The 22,455-nt window shown below is 44.0% G+C and overlaps 1 protein-coding gene across 11 annotated transcripts in view; it reads right to left on the minus strand.

The window, feature by feature from the left end:
• rbms3 (RNA binding motif, single stranded interacting protein) overlaps positions 1 to 22,455 on the minus strand; it is a 277,908-nt gene that overhangs the window by 8,135 nt on the left and 247,318 nt on the right. For all 11 annotated transcript variants that reach the window (XM_031866616.1, XM_031866614.1, XM_031866615.1 and 8 more), the window contains 3 exons: positions 20,511 to 20,607; positions 15,705 to 15,755; positions 3,714 to 3,824 (listed from right to left, as the gene is read on the minus strand). In XM_031866616.1, coding sequence (XP_031722476.1) covers positions 3,714 to 3,824; positions 15,705 to 15,755; positions 20,511 to 20,607 — 259 coding nt within the window. The remainder of the gene's footprint in view (positions 1 to 3,713; positions 3,825 to 15,704; positions 15,756 to 20,510; positions 20,608 to 22,455) is intronic.

A 22,455-nucleotide genomic window follows, 5' to 3' on the forward strand; every position in this document is an offset into this window, starting at 1 on the left:
CCCCCCCCCCCCCATATAAAACCAAGGGAAACAGCCCAGATAATAGAGGGAAGCGCTTCACACAAATCTGTCTTCCAGGGACGCAGAAGCTGTCAATCAGCACCGTCACCATGACAACAGAGACCTGGGTTCTACATGCCATGACAGAAAGAGGATGGAGAGCACAGAGGGAAGGTCACCTCTTGTCATGTCAAACACTATGTTGCTCACGCACAAACGCAGACACTGACACGCGTGTACACACACGCGCGCACGCGCGATAAAGCAGGTGCACACCAACGCGTGCACAGCATCTAACAGGCATGAGCAAACACAAAGCATGACGGAGAGACTCCTGCTAAGTGGTGAGAGCAAGGAGATAGTAAATAAATCAGTAACGGAGCGATATGCACCAAACATGGTCGAATAAATCAGCGAGGAGCTTGGATGGCATGTTTATGTGTGCCATCCATAAACAGTGAGCCTGAGGTTCTCCAGCATTCTGTAATCAAGTTGTTCAGGAGAGACAGACACCAAAGTGAGCTCGGTGACTGCGGAGGTTGTGGAAAACAGAATCATTTTTCTGGCGAAGTAGCCGAATTCCAAAGCAGTGACCATCAGGCGACCTAGCCTTTTTAAAAGGCCGAACCCTCTCCGTGCCTATCATCGGAAAGCTACCGTCACCACACCAGTGTGTCGCAGCTTGGGCGGACCGGGAACATTTGGTGCTTTTCTTGGAGTGGGGAAGAAAGCCACAGCCATACACAAGCGGCCGCAGAGAGTCCTAGAACAGCCAAGAGTATTCTGAGGAGTGGCGGAAGTCGTGATGGGTTGTTGACTCTGGAGACGCTGCTCGTGGCAGGTGCGCGTCAGCGGCGAAGGCTGAGGCACGTGACCGGTGGGTGGGGGGGGCAATCAAAACAACCTCACCACCATGCGTCTGCACTTGAGGAATGTGCTTTAGGAGTATGTGGTGTCCAGTCCAGTTTACTGCACGGATAGTTACAGACGCTGGTTCCTAACCCCTCCCTTTAACAGGCTTTCTCAATCAGGCATTATGAAAGGGCTTTTACATCTGGCTTGAGAGTGAGCTTCATAGAAAACATGTCTCAGTTCCCACTGATGATCAAGTGTGGCATGCCGTGTGTGCAGCCCAGCCATAGAGGAGTTATGCTACGCAGCACATCGCCTCAGGATAGCTAAGCAGTCAGAAAGGGTAAACCAGAAATACAAAAAAAAAAGAGAGAGTGCTGTAACCCACTTTCTCCTATAACACAACCCATCAAACATCAGAAGCCATCATCATAGATTAGCCTGTCTCTAATCCTGGCTGTTAGCACAGCTGGGGCCGATTAGGGAGGGGGCATTCCTGACAGAGCCAACATGGCGTCACAGTCGCTGACAGCTCACCTGGAAACACATGGATAACTGTACAATACCGCACTGTTTCAATCACACACACAAACACGCACACACACACACACGCAGAGATCAAACGTAATGCCGGAGCAAAGCTGCCTGCTTGCCTGCCCCCGAGGCAGCAGGGTTAGGGCAGGAAGTCAGGCTTCAGAACTGTGCAACACTTCTAAGTCGACTTGATCCTTAAACAGGGGGGAGTTCCTGGTTTAGGGGGCGGCGACTGTAAGCCAGTGTGTGTGTGGAATAAAGAAAACTGATGGAGTGGTAGATGTGATGTGTGATTTAGAGAGTGAGTGAGACAGAACGTGTGAGAAAGAAACAGAAATTAGAGGTCGAGAGTGAGGGGGGGGGGGAGAACAGAGGGTCCTGTCACACCGTTAAACTTCGCAGGAAATCTGCTTAATGTGGATCAGGGAGGAAACGTGCTCTGTCAGTATCTGGCAGTGAACGCACGCAGTGTGAAACAAATGATACGGCAGCTCCACGGCAGAGCATATGTGGCGACAGCCTAAGAAGGTTTGGCTTTCTTGAAAAGGAAATGTAAAATCCATCTCTTGCTCAATGTGTACTTTGTCTTCGACCCGAATGAATAGCGTTCCCCAAAGATTAAAAGGCCTCCACTTGGTCATTCTGACCCAGACCTACTGTGTAATGGACACCTGCGGATTTGTCTCTCAACGTATAACTCTCTGTCTCAAAGAGCAGATGTAGACTTTTACATGTTGTTTCATTGCTGGACCGGTACGCTGAAACGAAATAGCAGCAAAACCGCGAGCCACAAATCCATTTTAAGTGTTTGAGCATTTTTACTAAGGTAATGCAATATGGTCGTGGCTTTATTGACTCCTAAAACAATGAAACTATGTACATACTATTTCCTGCAATTATTTGGCTTTATCAATCTAGCAAATAACACATTATGATGAAACATGGTTAGGGTGCTTTCCATATTAATGGTATTTTACAAAAGACTCTTATAATATTTGCTGTATTATTATTTCACTACATGAACTCAAAATGACCCTTCGCCAAATCCCACCCCTCGAACGCAGACTGGCCAATCGTAGCGGTAGATACTGCTGGATATGCATGATTATGCTTATTCGCATTCAGTCAGCAAAACATTAGCCGGCTTATCTTTGTCCGAACGGTTGTGTTCCAGTTGACATTTGGATTGTAGATCTGAAGGTCCTGCACCTACCCGTTTGTAAATTAGACATGTACCGCCAAAGATTTAATGCTGACAAGTGTCGGTTTGTTAACGCCAAACACCAGATAGGCGGCAACATGAGTAGCGTTAGTCGGTGGCAAACCGTCAAGGTTCCCCTAATTCGCGAGGCTCGACATCTTTAACTAACTTACATTTTGTAATATATGGCTCCTTTGCCTCTGTGGAGAGCTTCTCTTTCTGATGATGAACAATTGACAGATGACTAGACCGGTGACAGATAATGACAGCTGTTGTAGCTACGTGAGCCATCCTTGAAAAGTGTCGCCCTAGCACGCTCTGCGATTCCCATTCCCTGTTTGTACTGAAGCCCTTTTGTCTGCCCTGACCCTGTGTGCATACTGTAGGTGGACAGCTCTGCAGCGAGCTAAACGCACTTTGAGGTTTTACTGAAAGCAATTGTGAAACAATGAAAAGCTATTGGACAAAAAGATAAAAGACAACAAAAAGATGCCATAAACAAGAACTAAACCAAAGGTACAGATTGATTGTCATATTAGTTACATCTTCCCTCATAACAGGAAGAAACAAAGTATAGTGAAAGATCAACACTAGTTCCCCAGAGGACGTAGAAGTAAAAGAGTAAAATATATATCAGTTAGCCTAGCAGATAATGAACAATTGAGTCAGCCTCAGACAGCTAAGCTATAATGCGTACCCTTGTTAGCAATAAACTGATGACAGAAAACTAAATTAAACAATCAGCAATAACACAACAGCTGCTCTAATAAAACACTAATAAAAACAGTGCCTGCAGATAAGACATTTAATGAGTAGAATAAAGAGGCCTGTAAATATTTGCTTGGTCACAGATTGGTGGATGTAAAAATGAAACTGACAGTGGAAAATATTGTAAATATACACATTTTCAACAGTATATCAAAAAAAGATCAAGATGCAGCTAAAGTTTTTTTTCCCCGTCCCCTGAGCAGTGTGTCCTCCAAAGCTTACTGCTCTGATCGCACAGGGAGGTTCTCAACTTGGAGGTTCTCTCATTTGGTTTCTGGCAACAACGGAGCCTTGTGTTCGTGCATTTGTGTTTTTGGTATCGTGCATGGCTCGTTGTAGCACAGCGAGGCGTACTCACACTTCCTGTAGTGCCCAGGGACAGATGGTTCATCTGCTGGGCAAGAGGGCCCATCATGCTGGCAGGCTGCATGGACATAGTGTGGTCCATGGCTGGCGTGATCACTGCACCCTGGTGGAGACGGGAGAAAAGACGAGGAGAAGGTGAGATGAGAGGACGAGCCGGAGAAAGGAGGAAGATTGTGGATATTCTGTAATCTGATTTCCACAGAGTGGAAGGAGTCCACATAAAAAAGAAAGTTTGTATACGGGTGTATGCCCAAGAGGATAGGGTGTGGTGGTAAGGCTTAAAAGAAGGCCAGGCAGGAAGTTGGGGTTAGAGAGGATAAGAACAGAGAGAAAGTCAGCAGGAGGACAGGAAGGATCTTCAAAAACATAAAAGCAATAAAAACAGAGGAAGGGGGAAAGGTGGGGCTGAGGCAGGGATGACACGAGGACAAACGCAGCCAGAGAAGAAGAAGGGAAGAGGGGACAGTGTCAATAAACAGCAACAGAACACAGGGACATTTTCAGGATCAATGCACACTATTGTCTTTCGGTCCATCAAAATAGTCAATACGTGCTGCTGATGTATCAACAATATGGGTTTGTGGGGGTCATTGATTGAAGGGAAAGTATGCCTCCTCTCTGCCTCCCCCCGCCCGTCTCTCACTCACTGTCTGGCCTCCCCTCCTCTCGGTGAAATGCGCTGCATGTTTTCCCCAACGGGCGGATGAGAACGGTAGAAGCTTCTTTTTCCGCGGTGCAGTGGAACATGAGGGAAAGAGATGAAACCATTGTTGCACTTTCATCCCTTGTCATGATAGCTCCAGTTCCCCAGCACCGACGCCTCGGGAGGAGCGCGCTCACAACCGAGCCCTCTCCCTCGGCTCGGCTCGCCTCTCTTCTCACTTTGTGTGTCTGTGCTGCCAGTGTGTCTACGTGTGTTTGTAGGTAAGCCTGCAGCACACCGTGCGTAACAGCATCGGTGCACGAGTGTTTAAAGAGACTGACTGGCGTCTGCGGATGTGGGCGTGCAGCTCCGGCAGTGTGTGCGTGCATGTGCGCACCCCACTGGTGACTCTGTGTGGGCCTATTGGAGAACAAACTGTGCAGACACAGCCTGTCAGAACCGCTCTGCTTGTCTACTCCCTGCATTCACAACACAGTCAGCCAACTCTCTCTCTCTCCCACTCTCTCTCTCTCCCCCACCCTCCCTCATCTTCTCCCTTTACCACTCAATATGCTAGCTTCATATGATCCTTCCCGGAGTTTCACCTCAGCATACAAAGAAAGAGGCTGGGTGAATGCTGAGATCAGTAGTGGAAGGAGTGTTAAAATTGCACCAGTCTCATTATTACAAAGTGACCATTTACACATCACTAAATTAAAACAGTTTGCTCCACACAAACGAACAGGTGAAAGAGTGGGGCCCTGGGTTTTGCCTCTCGGGCTTTATACAACTGCCTTATCTTACTGAATGTCGGGGCTGAAACCTGAAAGGAATAACTGCAGAACTACTCAGAGCTGAAAAAGGCACTGGCTCATTGGTGTTTGGTTCATTTTTTTCTGATTACATTTGACTGTAATAATAATAATAATAACATGAATATATATAGGAAGTTAAATAAAAGCAGAGATTAGTTATTACTAAAAATTGTTACGTCGCTGAATAGAAAAAATGGACAAAACATATGTTAGCTTGTTAAATATATGACGTAATATGACAGACGGTCTAGCTATGTGACCCAACACTTGATGAAAATGCTATTTAATGACGATAACTCAGAGGATTCAACACAATGTACCTTAAATCACAAAAGTATGCTAATTAATGCTAAATCAAGCTAATAACAACTGCACGAATATTACTAATTCTGAAACTCATATTTCTCCATGTATGCATATTATACAAATAAAAAATAAGGGATTAGCAACTTAAAACATCAGTGCCCCCAATCTGTTATTATTATTATTTTATTATTATTATTATCAGTTTTCATATTGTAAACACGTTACATCTCATGATGAATGTCTTTTAGGTCGATTGAACAGCACTATAGATTTTTACTAGCAGCCCACTTTCACATTACAGAAGTCTTTACTTAAAGTTAACAAGATTAACTATTCTCAAGTCTTATGTGAACAATCTCAACATTTCTCCAATTAATAAATAAATAAATAATCAGTAGTTGCCTGAGTTGACCAGTGTGATGGACGGGAGAAGTAAAGGAGAGGGGAAACGAGGAGACAGCGTGAGGACAGGGGAAGGATGATTAAGTTGAGAGCCGATGGAGGTCACAAGGAAGACGGGAGCCAGAAGAGACGGACGGGGGAGAGGGAGGACAGAGAATTGGAGAGAAAGGCTGAGGGACACACGGGGGGGAGAGCGAGAGAGCCGACAAAGAGAGAGAAAGTGGAAGAGAGGAGGCGAGGAGGAGAGAAGGAAAGAGAAAGAGAGGAGCGAGAGGGAAGCAGCAGGAGCTGTGGGCTACCTGTTACCGATTCAGCCTCTGACAATGCCTTTATAATGGGAAAGGGAGAGCAACGGAAAGGCTTAATTCACAGACGTGTCAGGGAGAGTTAAGCCGATTTGTGATTTCGATTTTCTGTGTTTGTGAGACTGAGTGTCTGTGAGAGAGGGGGTTTTTAGTGTGTGTGTGTGAGCGGTGTGTGTCTGTCCTGAGCTAGACTAGAGAGGAGAGAAAATGAGAAGGAGACTGACACAAACAGAACAATATATGTTTTGGATTTGCCCGCTGCGTGAAAGAGAAAGCTAATGGATGCTACAGACGCATCTCAAATGCATGACATGATGTTTACAGATCTCCTCGATGTATGCACTGTTTTTGGTGTGCGAGTGAAATGTGTGCGCGTCCGAGAAAAACCCATCTTGCTAAAGATGGTATTGATCGTGCTCCAGACAGGAGACAGATGATATCAGCCCCCCTGGTTGTTAAATACGTTGATATACGCTCAGCGACCAGAGACAATGTACAGTAAATAAGAAATCTTGTAAAAAAAAAACCTAAAAAAAAACAGCAGTGTTTTTTTAACGACCACTCATTACGAGTAAATAGCAGCACTCAGACTGATGGAGCCCTGATCGGTATCAGCTGATATTCATTACTAAGCCTTTAGAGTTGCTGATCAGAAATAACAGCTGTAAAATGGGAAAGGCGATACATAAATGTCACACAGATAGTGTTTATACTGCCTGATCCATTACGGTTAATCTCCAGTCCTACACAGATTGAAGATGCAGTCAGGTATAGGCAGCATGTTGGGGCTCTCAAGCTTAAGGAACTGAGTATTTGTTTTCTTGCTGCACAGAATTGTATCCAATTTTGTGAACGCTGACATGAGAAATTGTCTTTATTTTTTTCCAGCTATGTGACCGAAAGAGAGTCATTTTTTAAATCTGCTCTGTCAAGAAGGCAGTGACAGATTTTGAAATAAAGAACAAAATTGCTCATTTTTGGAGAGTGTAACTGAGTATTACAAAATGTCAAGAAGCTCCCTTCAAAGTAAATAGACTACAATCTTCACGGACTAGAAAAACAAGCATCGATGGAGTCACCGCAACATCGAGAGGTCCTTGAACACGCACCCACAACTGGCCGGCCAAAAATATTATGCAGTTTGCTGCAGCAGAATGGGGGATTAGCCGTGGACAGACACAGAGGGGCACGCTCACTCACGGGCGCACACACCGATTGCATGATAATATCGCAGAGATAATAGAACTTTATTTATACAACACTTTTTAAACAAAGCTACAATTACTTTACGTGATTGTGGGCCCTGATGTATCACTGCTGGCAAGAATACATCTGTACTGTTCAGCCATCGCACGCAAAATCACTAATAGCTTGGTAAGCAGTAAGAACGGGGCATGAACAATGAAAAGTTTGCAAAGTATAAGTGCTTTGTGACAGGTAAAATGTGAAAGTCGGACACAAAAAAAAAAAGACACATTCAAAGCCTGAAGAGCGTCAAACAATGGCCGAGGCTGTGTTCCACTCAAACAAAGCTTGTGTTGTCCCCATGAAAGAGGACCTGCACTTGACTCAACACATTCCTCGCTGTATTTGACAGTTGGCTTCTCCATGTGACGTGTCGGTGGTTTGGATACCGATGCTGGTAGTCTGTTTTGTGTCGAGGTAAATGTGACACGCAAACACTGCAGGATACTCAGAGGTGCTGCGGCTCCACGCCGCAGGGTTCGAGTAATTCTGCTAAAGCTTCAGTACTGCGTAGACATTTCTCCGTCTCCAGTGAAACATGCAGACACAGACACAGCTTGTTCCCTGAGTCGTTATTGGTCTGGAAAGCCTGGTGTTATAGAACATCTGCTGATGATTGACTGGTAACTATAGACAGTACGGAAAGCCAGGGACCGCTAACACTAGAAGCCTGCCCACCTGAAGGGAATATCCTGTAGGTACAGAAACTGGATCCATAGAAGCCACAAAATTACACAAGTTACTGGATAGTGTGTGTATGCCTTGCTATTTATTATCTCTGCCCGGCATGAATGTAAGAGGAGAGTTCGCGTTTGGTCGTGTGTGTGTGCGTGCATCTGTCTGTCTGTCCATGGCTAATCTTGCATACTACTGACCAATCAGTCTAATATTCTTTTTGTGCTTATTTATGACTGAACGTTATTATGTGGTTGCGGTGATTCACACTTTTTTGAAAAACATATTATAGTGAGAAAGGGAGACGGTGGCAGTGGTAGTGGCAGTAAATGTACAGGTTGCCCGTGAATAAACACTGCAAACATACTCAATATCAAGGAAGTTCCCTTGACATGCTGCTAGGAGAAAGTGGAGGGAGAGTCTGTGGGATTAGCCAACTGTGGGTTGTATTGGTTCAATCGAACATTGCAGCAGCGCTCGTTGCAGACACACCTGTCTGAGATCTGCTCTCTGCTGAGTCCTTTCAAGTCTTGTTTTGTATTGGTGCTCTAATAAGCCTCACAATAGCCCCCCATGACTTTTGTTTCACCTCCCTCGACTGTGACCACAGTTATCAGATACCCTCAGGCACCTTTCTATTCAGGAACGCCCAAAAAAAGGGAGCCAGCATCCTGGGTCTTTCACTGTAATCCGTCAGCATGAATCCCTCCTCGGGGCTAACAGACTGCCAGGGCTGCCGTAGTATTACCAACACAGTCTGTCTACAAGACACAACGTGCCAGGGACAAAGGCAGGAAGGTGAACTGCTCATTTTACCCAACTGAAGTAGTAGAGAAACAGTAGTGCACACTGATGAATAGCAATACATGAAGCCACACAGGTTGACATTGATGCAGATAGCGGCTTATTGTTCACGTTCAAATTCTTTTTTTACGGTTTTGAAAAGCTTAATTGCAGACCCCACCGGAACCTACAGGGAACAGGACTATGACAATGAAGCAGCCGAGGGGCCACAACAATGTTTGTTAACAGATTAGCATGTGGAACCAGATACCGATGAAGGATGTCTCACCTCTGGCAAAGATGTTTATCTACTGTGTTACTATTTGTCCTCCACAATGAAATGACAACAAGAGGGATGATGGATCAATCTCCAGACACTTATTGATTCATTTCGTCTGTCAATCACGTGCAATAGAAAATCTGCTTTTTCCAGTCACACCAGTGAGGTGCTGTAGGCCACAAATACAGGTCAAAATATGAGGACATATGTTTCTGATTGGCTGTGATTGAGACCGTTCATAGCAATGCTGTTGCCTTGTTGTGCACACATTATTTCAGTCCCTATTACTTCTGATAATGACTATAAAATGCTCATAGTAATGAGGTCATTATTAGAAAAAAATCCATTAACTTGAAGAGGATATTTGGATGGATTTGTAGTGTGTGTGTGTGTGTGTGTGTGTGTGTGGGAGGGGCATTTGCGTGCGTACAAGAGAGGATAAAGATGCTAGATGAAGCATGTAACAGTATTTGTCATGTCTTCATGGGAGGTCCATTCTTCTCCACGCTCGGATCAACCCTTCTCTGACTGTCTTTTGAAGACAAATGGATCATTTCACACTCAAGGCTCTCTCCAGAATATTTACAAAAGCAAAAAAAAAAAAAGAAGAAAAGATTAGAAATCCAATTTTTTTTTTAAACACAGCGAGCTAGTAAAGCCTGTCCACCAAAGCAAATCAGCTTTTGTCTCAAAATGTGTTTCTGCTGCTATCGCAACATTTTTCAAGGTAATACCAAAAAGCTTATAGCGAAAATGCAGCCGCTCAATCTCTCTCTGTCAGTCACCCTGTGGCACTGCAACAATATCTCTCTTTTATGAATGCAACTTTAACCCTGGACAGACGATTTTTTTTCCGCTTGCAACGGCACAGTAGCTGCCGTTGTACTCTGAGAGGGCATTAGAGGAGAGAGAGATGGAGGAGGTTGGAGAGAGAGAGAGAGAGAGAGAGGCAGGAGGGATAGAATGAGACAAAAACAGGAAGAAATAAGAGGGAGGTGTATAGAAAGAAGTAGAGAGGGAATGAGGATGGGAGAGAGGGATGAAAAGATAAAGAGAGGAGAGGAAGAGCAGCGAGAGCAGCTCAAGGACGACTGTAGCCCCGTCTCGAATTCTGCCTCGCCAGTCAAATCCATGAGACCAACATAATGTTCCCTCCTTCTGAATCCGCGGAACGTTTTAAGTGTCAAGCGGGGAGGTGGGTATCACACAGAGCACCGATTCGCCCCCATCCGATGAGGGCAGATAGTTACGGTTCAATTCTAAGAGGCCCAGCAAGCTGCTATTCGAAGCCGGAGCAGGGAGAACTGTCTGGGGTGCAACCGAGAGGAATTCAATAACTCACCTTCAGTATGTAAGGGCCAAAGCACTCTGGCAAATACACACTTGAAGCACATACAGTCCACAGTAAGGAAAAGGGGGAAAATAAGGATGGATAAGTCACGGGAAAAGACAGGAATGCTGCGCTTGGCTGGCGCTGCAGCTACTCCGGCACTGTTTGGCAGAGGGAAGTGGATTCTAGGCGTCTGCGTGCGTGATTAATGATCTCTACGTAAGTGAGATTTACCATTAAGAATGTGTTTCTGCACTTAAACATCATGTGTGTTTAGAGCAGCGGTGCATCTGTGTGCATGTGCGGATTTGGTTCCTCAGTTTTATCCTCTTCTACAAGGTCCGCTGACCAAATAACAGAGCGCAAAAGGCAAGCGGTCATGCTGTTCGGACATTCCACGCCTACACTGCCAAACAGAGCACAGCATTAGAAGATCTGAGAGAGGGAAGACAAGTATTGAACAGACTGGAAAAAGAAAAAAAGAACGACGCCTGGACGAACAAGCCGCAACCTCATTTTGCCGTCCACTTTTAAAAAGTTCTCCAAAGTTCCACGCCCAGCGCATTCTGCCCATTGATTGGGGATAAACACATTTTGAACACTGCTCTCTCACTCTCTCTGACTTCCTGCTACCAAAGTGCCGGCTCCTCTTCGGTGATGAAGTTCAGTTTCGTGTGAATGGACTTGTCAAACTTAATTTAGTCGGATAGAAAATGAACACCTTCGCCGAAGCGGTACAAGCTGCAATGTTCTCTGTTTACCGTTGCGATAAGCAAACTCTTGGTCAAGTTGTTCTCAACTTTAACATACATTGATTTACTGCCATTCAATACATCAGCTGTTATTTCCCAGAATTTAAGGGTCAGGAAATCATATCACTTCTTTATCCCTGTGGAAGTTTCTCACCCAGACAATTTACCATGATTGTCTTCATAGCAGGCGGTAAATAGGAGAGAATGTTATTAAGTAAATATGATCCCATAATGGAACCTGGCCAGTTTAACCTTATGTATTAATTCAATGTTATATTGTGTTAAACATGTGTCTCTCCCAGTTACATAATGTAAAGTGATACTTCAGGTGGAATTAAAAGATGCCAGAATATAATTAGTCTTGCACATTTACTATAGATATACATAACATGATACATCATTTGGATCTTTAAGGCTGTGTCAGAAATAAACCCCAATATATTCTATAGTGCACTACATTTATTGTCCGCCATTCAATTTGAGTGTCTGTGTGGAAATGCATCGACTATGTTGTGCCCTGAAAACCTTCAACAAAGGAAAGAAGGAAAGTAATGTTCATAGTATGTACACTACGTTCTGCTAAAAACCGCACAATGCAATTGCTGATGTACAACTCTACATCTGGCAGAGAAAAGGCAGAATGATCACGTTTCAGACATTTCAATTTACTGGTCACCATTTAGTGTCTGTTATAGAGACAACATAAACATTCTAAATGGGCCCGTTTGTATTTCTTGTTGCAATATTTGTTAATATAGGAGTAGCTGACAGGAAGTACACTTGGACCAAAGCTGTTGCCCTTGTAACAGAATGGCAATGAAAAGGTCTAAAGAAGTGAATGAGTGACTGAGGAAGTGGTTTCGGACACAGTTTGAATACACATTCTGTTTCTAGTAGCGACCACTAATGTATAGTATCTGCACTTACACTTTAAGTGGCACAGTTACTGCTAACCAGCTATTAACTCTCAGGCAGCATTTTGAAGGTCTATTGGTACCCTCCGTTAATACTGGTAATGTTTTGTAGAAGTTAAGCCTAACTGCTAATTTATTGTTGGGCTGACTGATATGGGTTTTACAACACACACACACACACACACACACACACACACGTGTCTGTTCTATTCTATTTTGATGTCTGACTGACTGGCTGTGACCCCTTCCCCTTTCCATGCTCCGCTGCCTGCATATTGCCTGGACACCAGTAGCGCCACTGCACAACGCTCCATTGGTTTAACACGCAACACGTGGTGGGACCGGCCAAACTGCAGCACAATCAATTGGTTTTTAATGCTTTGAGTAGGCCCCTGAGCTCTTGAAGCTAGCACGCTTGGGCAATTTGATGTTAGTCACTGAGCTGGTGGCAGGCTGCGAGTGTATGTGTGTAAGGGGCCGTCTACTGTGTATATAGCTGGTATGAGCGTGGGTCATAAAGGGAGACAGATTGGTAGCTATGATCCAGTGACGGCGGTGACAGCTGGGGTTAGCAACTAGCAGCCGTATGGTGACAAACTGGAACACAATGGGGACGGACACGGCCACATGGCTACTTCTGGCATGACTGCATGATGAGATGTACACCACGGTACGATGCGGCTACTGACTAGTGGCCACTGCCAATGGCTCCAAGAGGCCTCACGACATAAGGCTGGAAGATGGAGGGCCGTTAGGCAGCCGTACGGTCTGGTTGGGAACAACCAGTATGGACCACGCATATGGCACTGCATAGCAGTGCACACAAATATTAATAAGGCAAGCATGAGCAGTTACACAGACATAGACAATGAGGCTGTGCACATTCTGTCTACCACAAAACAAGAGACTAGGGTCTGCCAGAAGATGAAGGAAATGGTACACACATCTAAATACAAAAATGCATTGGTATTGTCCAAATGCACGGACAAATAGAGATTTATTTTTGTGCACATGTCTACAGAATTACACACGTACACATTTGCACAGAAGTGCACAGCGCTGCCCATGCCGAGCAGTTAAGCTATTAGAAATATCTGTCATTCTTGTCATTCACTTTGTAATAACGAAAACAGTCAGCTCGTTAGCGAGCTAACTTTAATCCTGTGTGAAACAAGCATCACCAGGAAAGTGCAGTCCTGACAGCAAAGGGAAGAGAAGGCCCGGTGAGTTAAGAAACTCGCAGGACAGGCAGGAGGTCGCATGGCTGAAAGGCAAACTGAGTGGCTCGGAGGGCAGCTGCAGCTGTGTGTGTGTGTGTGTGTGTGTGTGTGTGTGTGTGTGTGTGTCGGCCTGGCTGGTGGCCTGCTGCGACCAGATTACATGTTCACTGTCCCACAGCGGGAGTGGAAGTGAGATGGGTAGGACTGAGTGCTAAATGGCCACAGCTGGGAGCCACATGGCTGGTCTAGCATTCCAGTGAGTGAGTGCTGGACCATCAGCAGAGTCCAGTGTTTCCAAATTTGCTCAATCACAGGGACTCGCTTTATCTATTTTTTTTCATGGTAGCTTGAAGCAAACACATTTTTTTCAGTAAAAGTAGCAACAGAAACAGTTTATAGAAAATAGGAGTTATTTCAATTTTTCGGATGCCTCTTAACATTTGCACCACGTGAAAATTTGCCGTCTGGGTGAACTCTGGCCAACAACAACTAAACTGACTCAGGGAATCACAACTGATTACTGTGAGAAACGACATTACAATGTTATATTGTTCCAGGGATGATAATCTATAAACAAATCTGAAAACTGGTGATCACAGTCCTGCATATTATTGAATAATATCTAGAAAATGTACATAACAAATATTCAGGTCTTTCATAGTATTATAAGTATGTGTGTCACGGTTCTCCAAATCCACGTTTCCTGCAGGCTACCGGTAAGTTATGCTGTGTCGTCTATCGAGTGAGACGACGCACCCAAGTAGGCAGGGCCGGAAAAAATACATAAGGTGGAGAATAGCCGCTCCTGCTTTTGTTTCACCGTATAACTTCAGTGTATCACACTGCACTGCAAGATATTATCATAAATCCTAATAGCAAGGTGTTACCTGCATGCATGTTCATTCATTAGTACAGAATGGTGAACTTTGATGCAACAGCATCAGTTAAATCATGCAGCTTTGTGATTTATTATAACCTCAGCAAGAAATAACTTGCGTTACTCTCAGGGTAAACATTTCATATCACATGCTTATTATGTACTGTACTATAATGCACCTAATTGTCGTATACAGTAGCTCCCTTTTACAATATGCTTTATGAAATACTCGAGCTCTCTCTGTATTGTAGTGCAGCGCACTGTGCTGTAGCACACATTAAGTAAGACGTCTATTTCGCTAATTTGTGTCTGGAACAGTGAGACGATTGTAAAGAATCAAATACACGTGCCCTTGTCTGGTTCAGTGCTGCGGGGGCCACGAAATGCCTCAAGCTAACGTTAAAGCCTCTGGCAGAATGATTAAAAACCTCGAAGCAACATAACGGGAACACTCGTGGAGCTGGGATCAGTTAAAGCCCGACCGTAAAACAATTTACCAAACCACTAATGCTCTTTGTTGCTACAACATTAGGGAAGCAGATCTGGGATGCATTCCAAACAATACTGTTGTTACGTTACAGAAAACATGGATCCAAAAAAGTGAATACAAACACTGGGCTATTAAGAGTCTTTAAAAACATTCTCGTCCGACTTATAACTAAAAAGTGAAACTGCAGTGAAATGAATAAAATAAGGTTTCGCCAGCGAACACGATCCTAAATAACTCATTAGTGTGGATATTATTTGCAGATTGGCTGAGATAACAAAACTACATTATGGACTCTACTGCTGCAATGTGACTACCTCACTTCTCCTGTGCCAGGCTGTGTTGCTGCTGAACTAAATCTAATTAATAATAATTTTTCCCTGTCTGCTGTCTGGACCGGTAACCCCGAGCAACAGTCTGCAGCCCGTCTGCATCGTGCTGCGGTCTGGTAAATGATGCTGAGCGGCTTCCTGGCATATCCAACACCTATAAACTCCCAACTGAAAAAATAAAACCCAATGTGTTTGTGTAATTAGGACAGATGGAAACATGTGGTTATCGGGACGGGATAATATACCTTTATAGTAATTGCAGGACAAAAGTGGTGCAATCGTTTAGCTATATGAAGTCTTCATGTGGCACTTTCATGGTATGTGCATGTATGCAATTTAGTAGGTTTAACATTTGGCCTGCAGCAGAGGAAGAATGCGGCTTAAATGTATTTTTTTTCCCGTACAGAATCTGTTTCCTGATCATTTGTATTGCTCTGAATAAAAAAAAACCTCAATGTTGTAAACCGTTTTCAGCACAAATGTGAAATATACTTCTTGTAACGAGTTCCTCCTAAAACCTTTCAACAGCTCTGGCAAAAATATGCAGAAAGGAGAAACTGAAGGCTAAGGGTGGGCCCCAATAGGGAGCTACTGCAGGTGAACGGTAAAGTACTTACTGTAGGTTGCATAACATATTGTTGATGAGGCATCCATGACGTACTCTGGACCTGAGGAGGAAACACAGAAAGTGTGAAATGATGGTGACAATATAACTTTTTCTCAAGCTTAGTTAGATCCAAGTTGTATCCCACATAAAGCAATAGACGCTGTTCAAATATTCACAATATGTTCAAATACTCTCGAGTCTGGAGGTTTTAAAGTGATTGCATTGGTTTTAAAGCACCAAAGTGGCTGAATTTTACACAGATTAGGTTGTGCCAAAGAATTACAAAGAAGAATTTGAAAGTCTGGAGGCAGCAAATCTCCCTCCTGCCTTCTCATAATTGCCAACAGTATGACTTGTGCATGGAGCCCATAAATTAGGTTCCTTCTCTATTACAATAATATCATTAATGCTGTACCCAGTGCTGTCGCAAGAGGGGTCAGATATTGTGAAAAATTGGGGGGAAAGACTGCTAGAGAGGACCCATTTCAGTAGGCATATTTAAAAGTAAGCAGAAAAGAAAAAGTAAAAGGAATTTGAGAGTGGTCGACAGAGCTTTTCTTTGTTTCAGGGGTATGCCGAGCTGTTACCGGAGGAAAACAAAAACAGAGACATGCATATTCACAAATGTGGACGGTAAAGTTAAAGAGACGGTGAAACAGTGACAAAGACAATGATCAAGAGACTGGAGGGAATGGAGGGAACAAACAGAGCTTTTAGATGTGCTGGAGAGAGGAATTAGACAGCTTGTAGCGGACAAACACACAGGCTGGCCACTGATCCTGGTAAAATGATTAGATTAGACAAAGACAAACACGGAATAATCTGCTATAAGAGCAATCAATCCTCTGTGCCAACCCAAACGCGTGATTTGGATCCACACCTAAACAAAGCTCGATATTCTACAACATGAAGCCAAGTCTGTTTGTTTATACATGGCAGTATTTGTTCTCCCCAGCTGAACGGGACAGCAGATAGACACAGAGAAAGCTTATCTGTAATCACATTAACTTCATGCAAGATGAGGCATGACCATCATGTGATTTATTTAACAGACTATTCTGACTCAAGGCCCCTTTATGACTTTGGACCGTCCCAGACCGATGTGGGGAAATCTTTGGTTGTTAATCAAAAACCCTGGTTTGGATTATTATGAGTCCACTCACGGACAATTTAGAGCTTTGTTGGCCAAAGATGCAAATCCCACAATGTGATAACTGCTACGGACCACGTTTGCAAACCAACCAATCGGAATGCGACATGGAACAATACAGAATACACGAGAGAGCTGGTGTGATGCAAAACAAGGGCTTAGGTGTGCGCAGGACGACAGGGAGAGGTGACTGTTCGTTTGAAACAATAATGGCGGCTCCTGAGGACGTTAGCATAACTGCTACAAAAGCATCAGTTGTATAAGAAGGGAAGAGTGTTTCTTCAGCGAAAGAACGGCACTGAAGGCTTTTCACGATGGAAAAGATGATTTTGTTCTCCTACCGACTCGCGTCGGTGAAGAGTTTGATTTGACAGATTGTTCATCCAATCACCTGCCAAGTGTTGTTTTTTTAAAGTGCCTGCCCTTCTCCAAACACTTTCCATTGACTGCTTCTCAGATGGTTCCGCGTGACAAACCATCTGCCGGGTCAGGTTAACGATTTACCAGACATTCATTGCACCATCTGACATGCTTCAACACTCATAGAGATTGTAAAACTGACTGAGATTAGTCCCATTTTGCACACTGTCGGCAGTTACAGATTAAAAAATTATTTGCATGGGTAGAATTCAGAATAAAGAGCATTACAAAACAGCTAACCAGGATGCTACAGAATACTACTACCGATAAATGGATACACGGAATCGGAGAATAAGAGTTACAGAACTTCTCGACAGTAAAATATTGGCTGTCGGAACTTCTGCCTCCCTGCAATGGCAGAATCGGATTGGATTGTGTGTTGTGGAGGTCAGCGTATTTGGGTTCAAAGTTCAATTTTGTTTGACTTTTGCCGCACAACCTTGACAGAAAACCTGTGCCGTGTGCCATTATGGCTCATGCAGCTGCCTGAGAGAGCGCAGCCTCTCTCCCTCAGATGGAAATGATGGTCTATTAAAGAACAATATTGAATCAACCAGAGAGCCACAGGCAGCGAGCTATCTCTACAGTATTGAATGTAGGGGGGAAACGGATCACAAATGTCACGGTTGGGATTTTAGCAAGTTTTGGGTCACGCAACGGATCAGCAGAAAAAAAGGAACATCAATATATTTTTGAGCTCTTTTGGCTGATACAAATAGTTTTTGTTGTTTTGTTAAGGCAACTTTGTTTATCACCACTGTCCTGAAATATAGTATAAACCGCTCAAAGGGACCAGGAACACTGAGGACTTGTCTTGACTGACTCCACACTTGATTTTGATTTTCCCCAAAGGACCTAAACCCGCTCTGACGGACTGGTTTTGCTTATTGCTACAGTAAGTAGGCTACAGTTAGGGAGGAGCACATGTTCTATAGCTACAGCAGGTTCAGTGGGAGCGGATGCTATAATGTGCATGACCTGAGCAGCTCCCTACCGCTGGCTGAACTTCACAGCTTGTGTTACCATTTAAAACAGCCTGTCGGCCAATAAGACAAAAACAAACAAAGTCAGACAGTCCGACAGTTGGCCAACGACCCATCCAACCGGTTAGCTAGGTAGTAAGCCAGCCAGCCACATATTTAGTCAGCCAGTGAGCCAGTCTGCAGGGCCAGTGATGTAAACCAGGCCACGGCTGGCTGGCGGCACCAGCTGAGATCTTGGTAGAGATCTGGCCTTGTCTGGCTCCCGTCATGTGGATCATCAAAGCTGTTTTTCCAGGAGACAAAGCCAATCATCATTCGAGCCCACGGGAGGCTTGAAAGAACACCAGAACACTGCTGTTGGCATGGTTCATTTGCAGATTTGATAAATCAATGCCACCAAACTAGCAGCTCTAAAAAAGATCCACTCAACATAAACATAAAAGAAGGAATGGCATATACTGTCATTTCTATGCAGCTTGAGATTTTCATTACAAAGGCAGCAGTTTCCATCATAAAAGGAAGCGATTTCCTTTTGTCTCGTGTGTGCGGCTGCCTGGCTTGTCGTCTCTTTTTCCTTTTTCCTCCGTCTCTTTGTACTTGAACAGAAGATGAAGGACTCACCTTCCTGCCGTGACTGGCTGAAGGGCAATATTACAGGAAGCGATGGCAGAGCTGCCCGATATTGAAACTGTGAGGATTAATATTCCTCAAAAGCCTGGCCATTGTTTTTGATAAATCAATTTGGGAAGCCTTCCGAGAGCGGATTAGAGACGCACCCTGGCCCACTTTTCTCCCTCCTCCCCTTTTTCCCCCCACCCCTCTACCGCAGGTACTGGACCAGAGTTTTAATCAAGCGTGCCTCAAAGACGGGCACAGCAACCTTCAGCAACACCCCTCCGCTGCATCGCCACCATTACCACCCGTGCTATCCGTCCTCCTCTCCGTAGTTGTCTCTCTCTCTCTCTCCATCTGTCCCTTCTATTTTCCCCATCTATCCTTCATCTCCTCTCTCTCGCTCGCTATCCTCGTCTGTCTCTGCATACCAAACGGAGCCGATGTTAAGCGATAGTGTCTGAGCGAGAGGGCACGGTGGCAGCGCCTCTTGATGCTTCGATTCGGCAGAGGGTGCTGCGTGAAATGCGCGGCGACGGAAAATGGTTAACGCTCTTGACATCTCACACAGCCAATTTTCACGTTCCTGTTCTGTTCTCTTTCATTACTCCACAGATCACAGCCGTGAGGGATGTGGAAATTCACTTTGGAAGAGGAAGCGACTGTATCCAAGTTAGTTAAAAAAACAACCAAAAGAAACCACAACAACTTTATTGCGTTAGCAGCTGAGGGAGCGCAAAAGAGGTCAGGAAACTAGGAAGGAGAAGAGTGTTGTTTTTCATAGACACTTTAATTCATCATGGGTGATTATAGTTGTTTCTACCCTGTCAGCCTTTTTTTTAATGCTTGTTTTCTGATGCCTGTTGTGTTTGCCGCCTACGAAACAGATGTCATCGAGCACAGCTGGAGTGGTGGAGAGAGAGAGACGATGAGAAGAAAAAGACAGAACCTCACGCTGTTCTGCAGCCCACCCCCTCTCTTCCATCCCCTTACACCAGTGGTTCTCAAACTGTAGGGCGCGCCCCTCTAGTGGGGCGCGGTGGTATTACAGGTGGGGCGCAGGGGGAAATGCAGATTTTTTTTTTTTAAGTAATTAATAAATACATGACGAAATGCCTGTACTTTCGTGTAAATGTTTACGTTACGCCGTTAACAGGTTACGCTTGCGCATGCGCGACGGCCATGATAGTTTTTCACAGGTTGCACTTTATTGTTATCTTGAAAAGATGTTTAGTGCAAAACAGGTTAATTGCAGCCAATTGCAATAAGCTATTTTTTTGCCAAATTGTAGTTGTTTTTTGCACAGATATAACTTGATTTGCATTGTTGTAACAAAGTGATTGCACATTGTATTTGTTTTTGTCTGATGGAGAAATCTGGTTTACTTGAAAGTGATTGCAATTTTCTTTATTCTATTATTTGAAAAAGCACAGACGGAGGAGTCACAAAATGCTATTTCAATAAAAGTTCAACATGGACCATTTTGTTACAATTTTGTTGGGGCGGTGGGGCATGAACATTTTTCTTCCTCAAAAGTGGGGCGCGACAGAAAAAGTTTGAGAACCACTGCCTTACACAAAGCAAACCCTCCTATTACACATAAACATACACGGTCAGTAATCTACCCATAACGCAGTGCATTATGGCCCACCTGATATGTGGAAACGGGGGAAGCAGCGATGAAGGGCGTGATGGAGGTCTGTGCAATCATGCGGTTGGTGGCAATGCTGTAAGGCGAGGAGTAGAACCTGAGGAGGGAGAGAGAGGGAGGGAGGGAGAGAGGGAGGGAGGGAGGGAAAGCGAGAAGGAGGCAAAGAGTAAAGGAAGAGGAGAGGACACAGCAGAATTAGTTTGTCAAATTCATAATAGGTATGTAGAACATTATGTGAGCCTGAAATTTTGTGGCCTTGATACAAAAATGGTGTATTATCTGACAGATATTTGTCTTTACTGAGGTTTCTCTGTCTACAGAAGAAAGAAAAACTTACAAACTAGAGCGTGCGCACACACACAATCACACACACAAACACACTGTCGATTTATCCTGCAGCTTGTTCAGGGCAAACACATGGCCTTGTATTGTATTTCGAACGGCACATAAAAGTTTCATGAAGTGTCTCATAGCGTTCTCAATTGAAAAGTCGTGTTTTATCACATCAGATTGAGCTTTGTCATCATATAACGTAGGTGGTGCTATTTTTTTTTTCCAATGTGGACTCTAGTGTTAAGGCTACACTGTACCGTGCTGCCTGGCTGGCTTTAAGCAGCACTCTTGTAGGCTGAGCTTTGGGAAAACTCATTGCATTTCAAGAAGCTGTAAGGTTTGACACGAGCTGTAGAGAAGCGAGGTGGTTGGCTTTGCTACTTTATCTCATTGCTGAAGGTTTATATAGCAACCGAATGTGATCCCGAGTGGAATGTCCAACAGGCACCTGAGCTGAAGATCATATTGCTGGCCGAGTATATTAGACAAGATGCTGCATAAGCTATTTATTATATATATATTATATTATAATCCAAATGTTCTGTTTGGAGTCCTGGAGAACCCAGGCCCAATCAAGCTCAAGCTCAACCCAGCTCAAAAAACATACTTAACATTGATTTATCAACTTGATGCTACATAACTCCAGATGTGTGTCACACAGAAAAGCAGTCAATGGAAACTGTTTGGAAAAGGGCAGGCACAAACATGTGGCAGGTGTTTGGATGAGCCACCTGTCAATCAACGAGAAAAGCTTCTCTCCTCTTTCAATGAATGAATACCCTCCAGTTCTGATATAACTGATGCTATAGCAGCATCTACGCAAACCTCTTTGGGAGCCGCCATTGTTATTTTGAATGAACAGTCGCCTCTCTGTGTCGTCTCGCACACAACTAAGCCCCGCCCATAGCTGCCTGCAGCTCCTCACACGATGCTGATTGGTCCGTGCTCATTTCTAGTAAATAAATCTTTTTGAATTTCTCTAATTGGAGTTTAACAATAGTTTGTTCACAAGAGGTCAAAATGGAGGTTAAACCTCTCTTGGGTCTAACTGACTCTGACGCCATACATGTGAAACATCACTATGTCAGATAACATATGTGACAAGAAATGTGTTTTGTGAGGTCTCAATAACCTTGGACCACCAAATTCTAATCAGTTCATCCTTGAGTAGGCCACATTGTAAGAAATTCCCTTTTCTGAGATATTGCGTTCACGAGAATGGACCGGATGTACGTATGTGTGAACGGACAGACAACCCGAAAACACCCCGAAAATACCTCCAGCCATGGCTGTCGCCGTTGCGGAGGCATAGCAATAGGGATTTTGCAGTCATACATTTTTTTTGACACATACAGGTCTGTGAGACTCAAAACGACGAAGAAGTAATATCAAAGTCACCAAAGCACAAGGGATAAAAACTCTGAAATACTGTTAATGCCTTACTTATGAGATGCAGGAATATCTTACAGTGTTATGTTTTGTCTTAATATGGGAAAAGTATTTTTTTCTTTTTGCTGTTCCCCCATGAAAGCATACAGTTAAATACATTCAAATATTAATGCAAATGTAAATTTAGTCCCACAACCACAATAGTATATATATATATATATAT

Source organism: Anarrhichthys ocellatus, unplaced genomic scaffold (assembly GCF_004355925.1).
Source record: "Anarrhichthys ocellatus isolate YVR2014 unplaced genomic scaffold, GSC_Weel_1.0 scaffold35, whole genome shotgun sequence".
NCBI lineage: Eukaryota > Metazoa > Chordata > Actinopteri > Perciformes > Anarhichadidae > Anarrhichthys > Anarrhichthys ocellatus.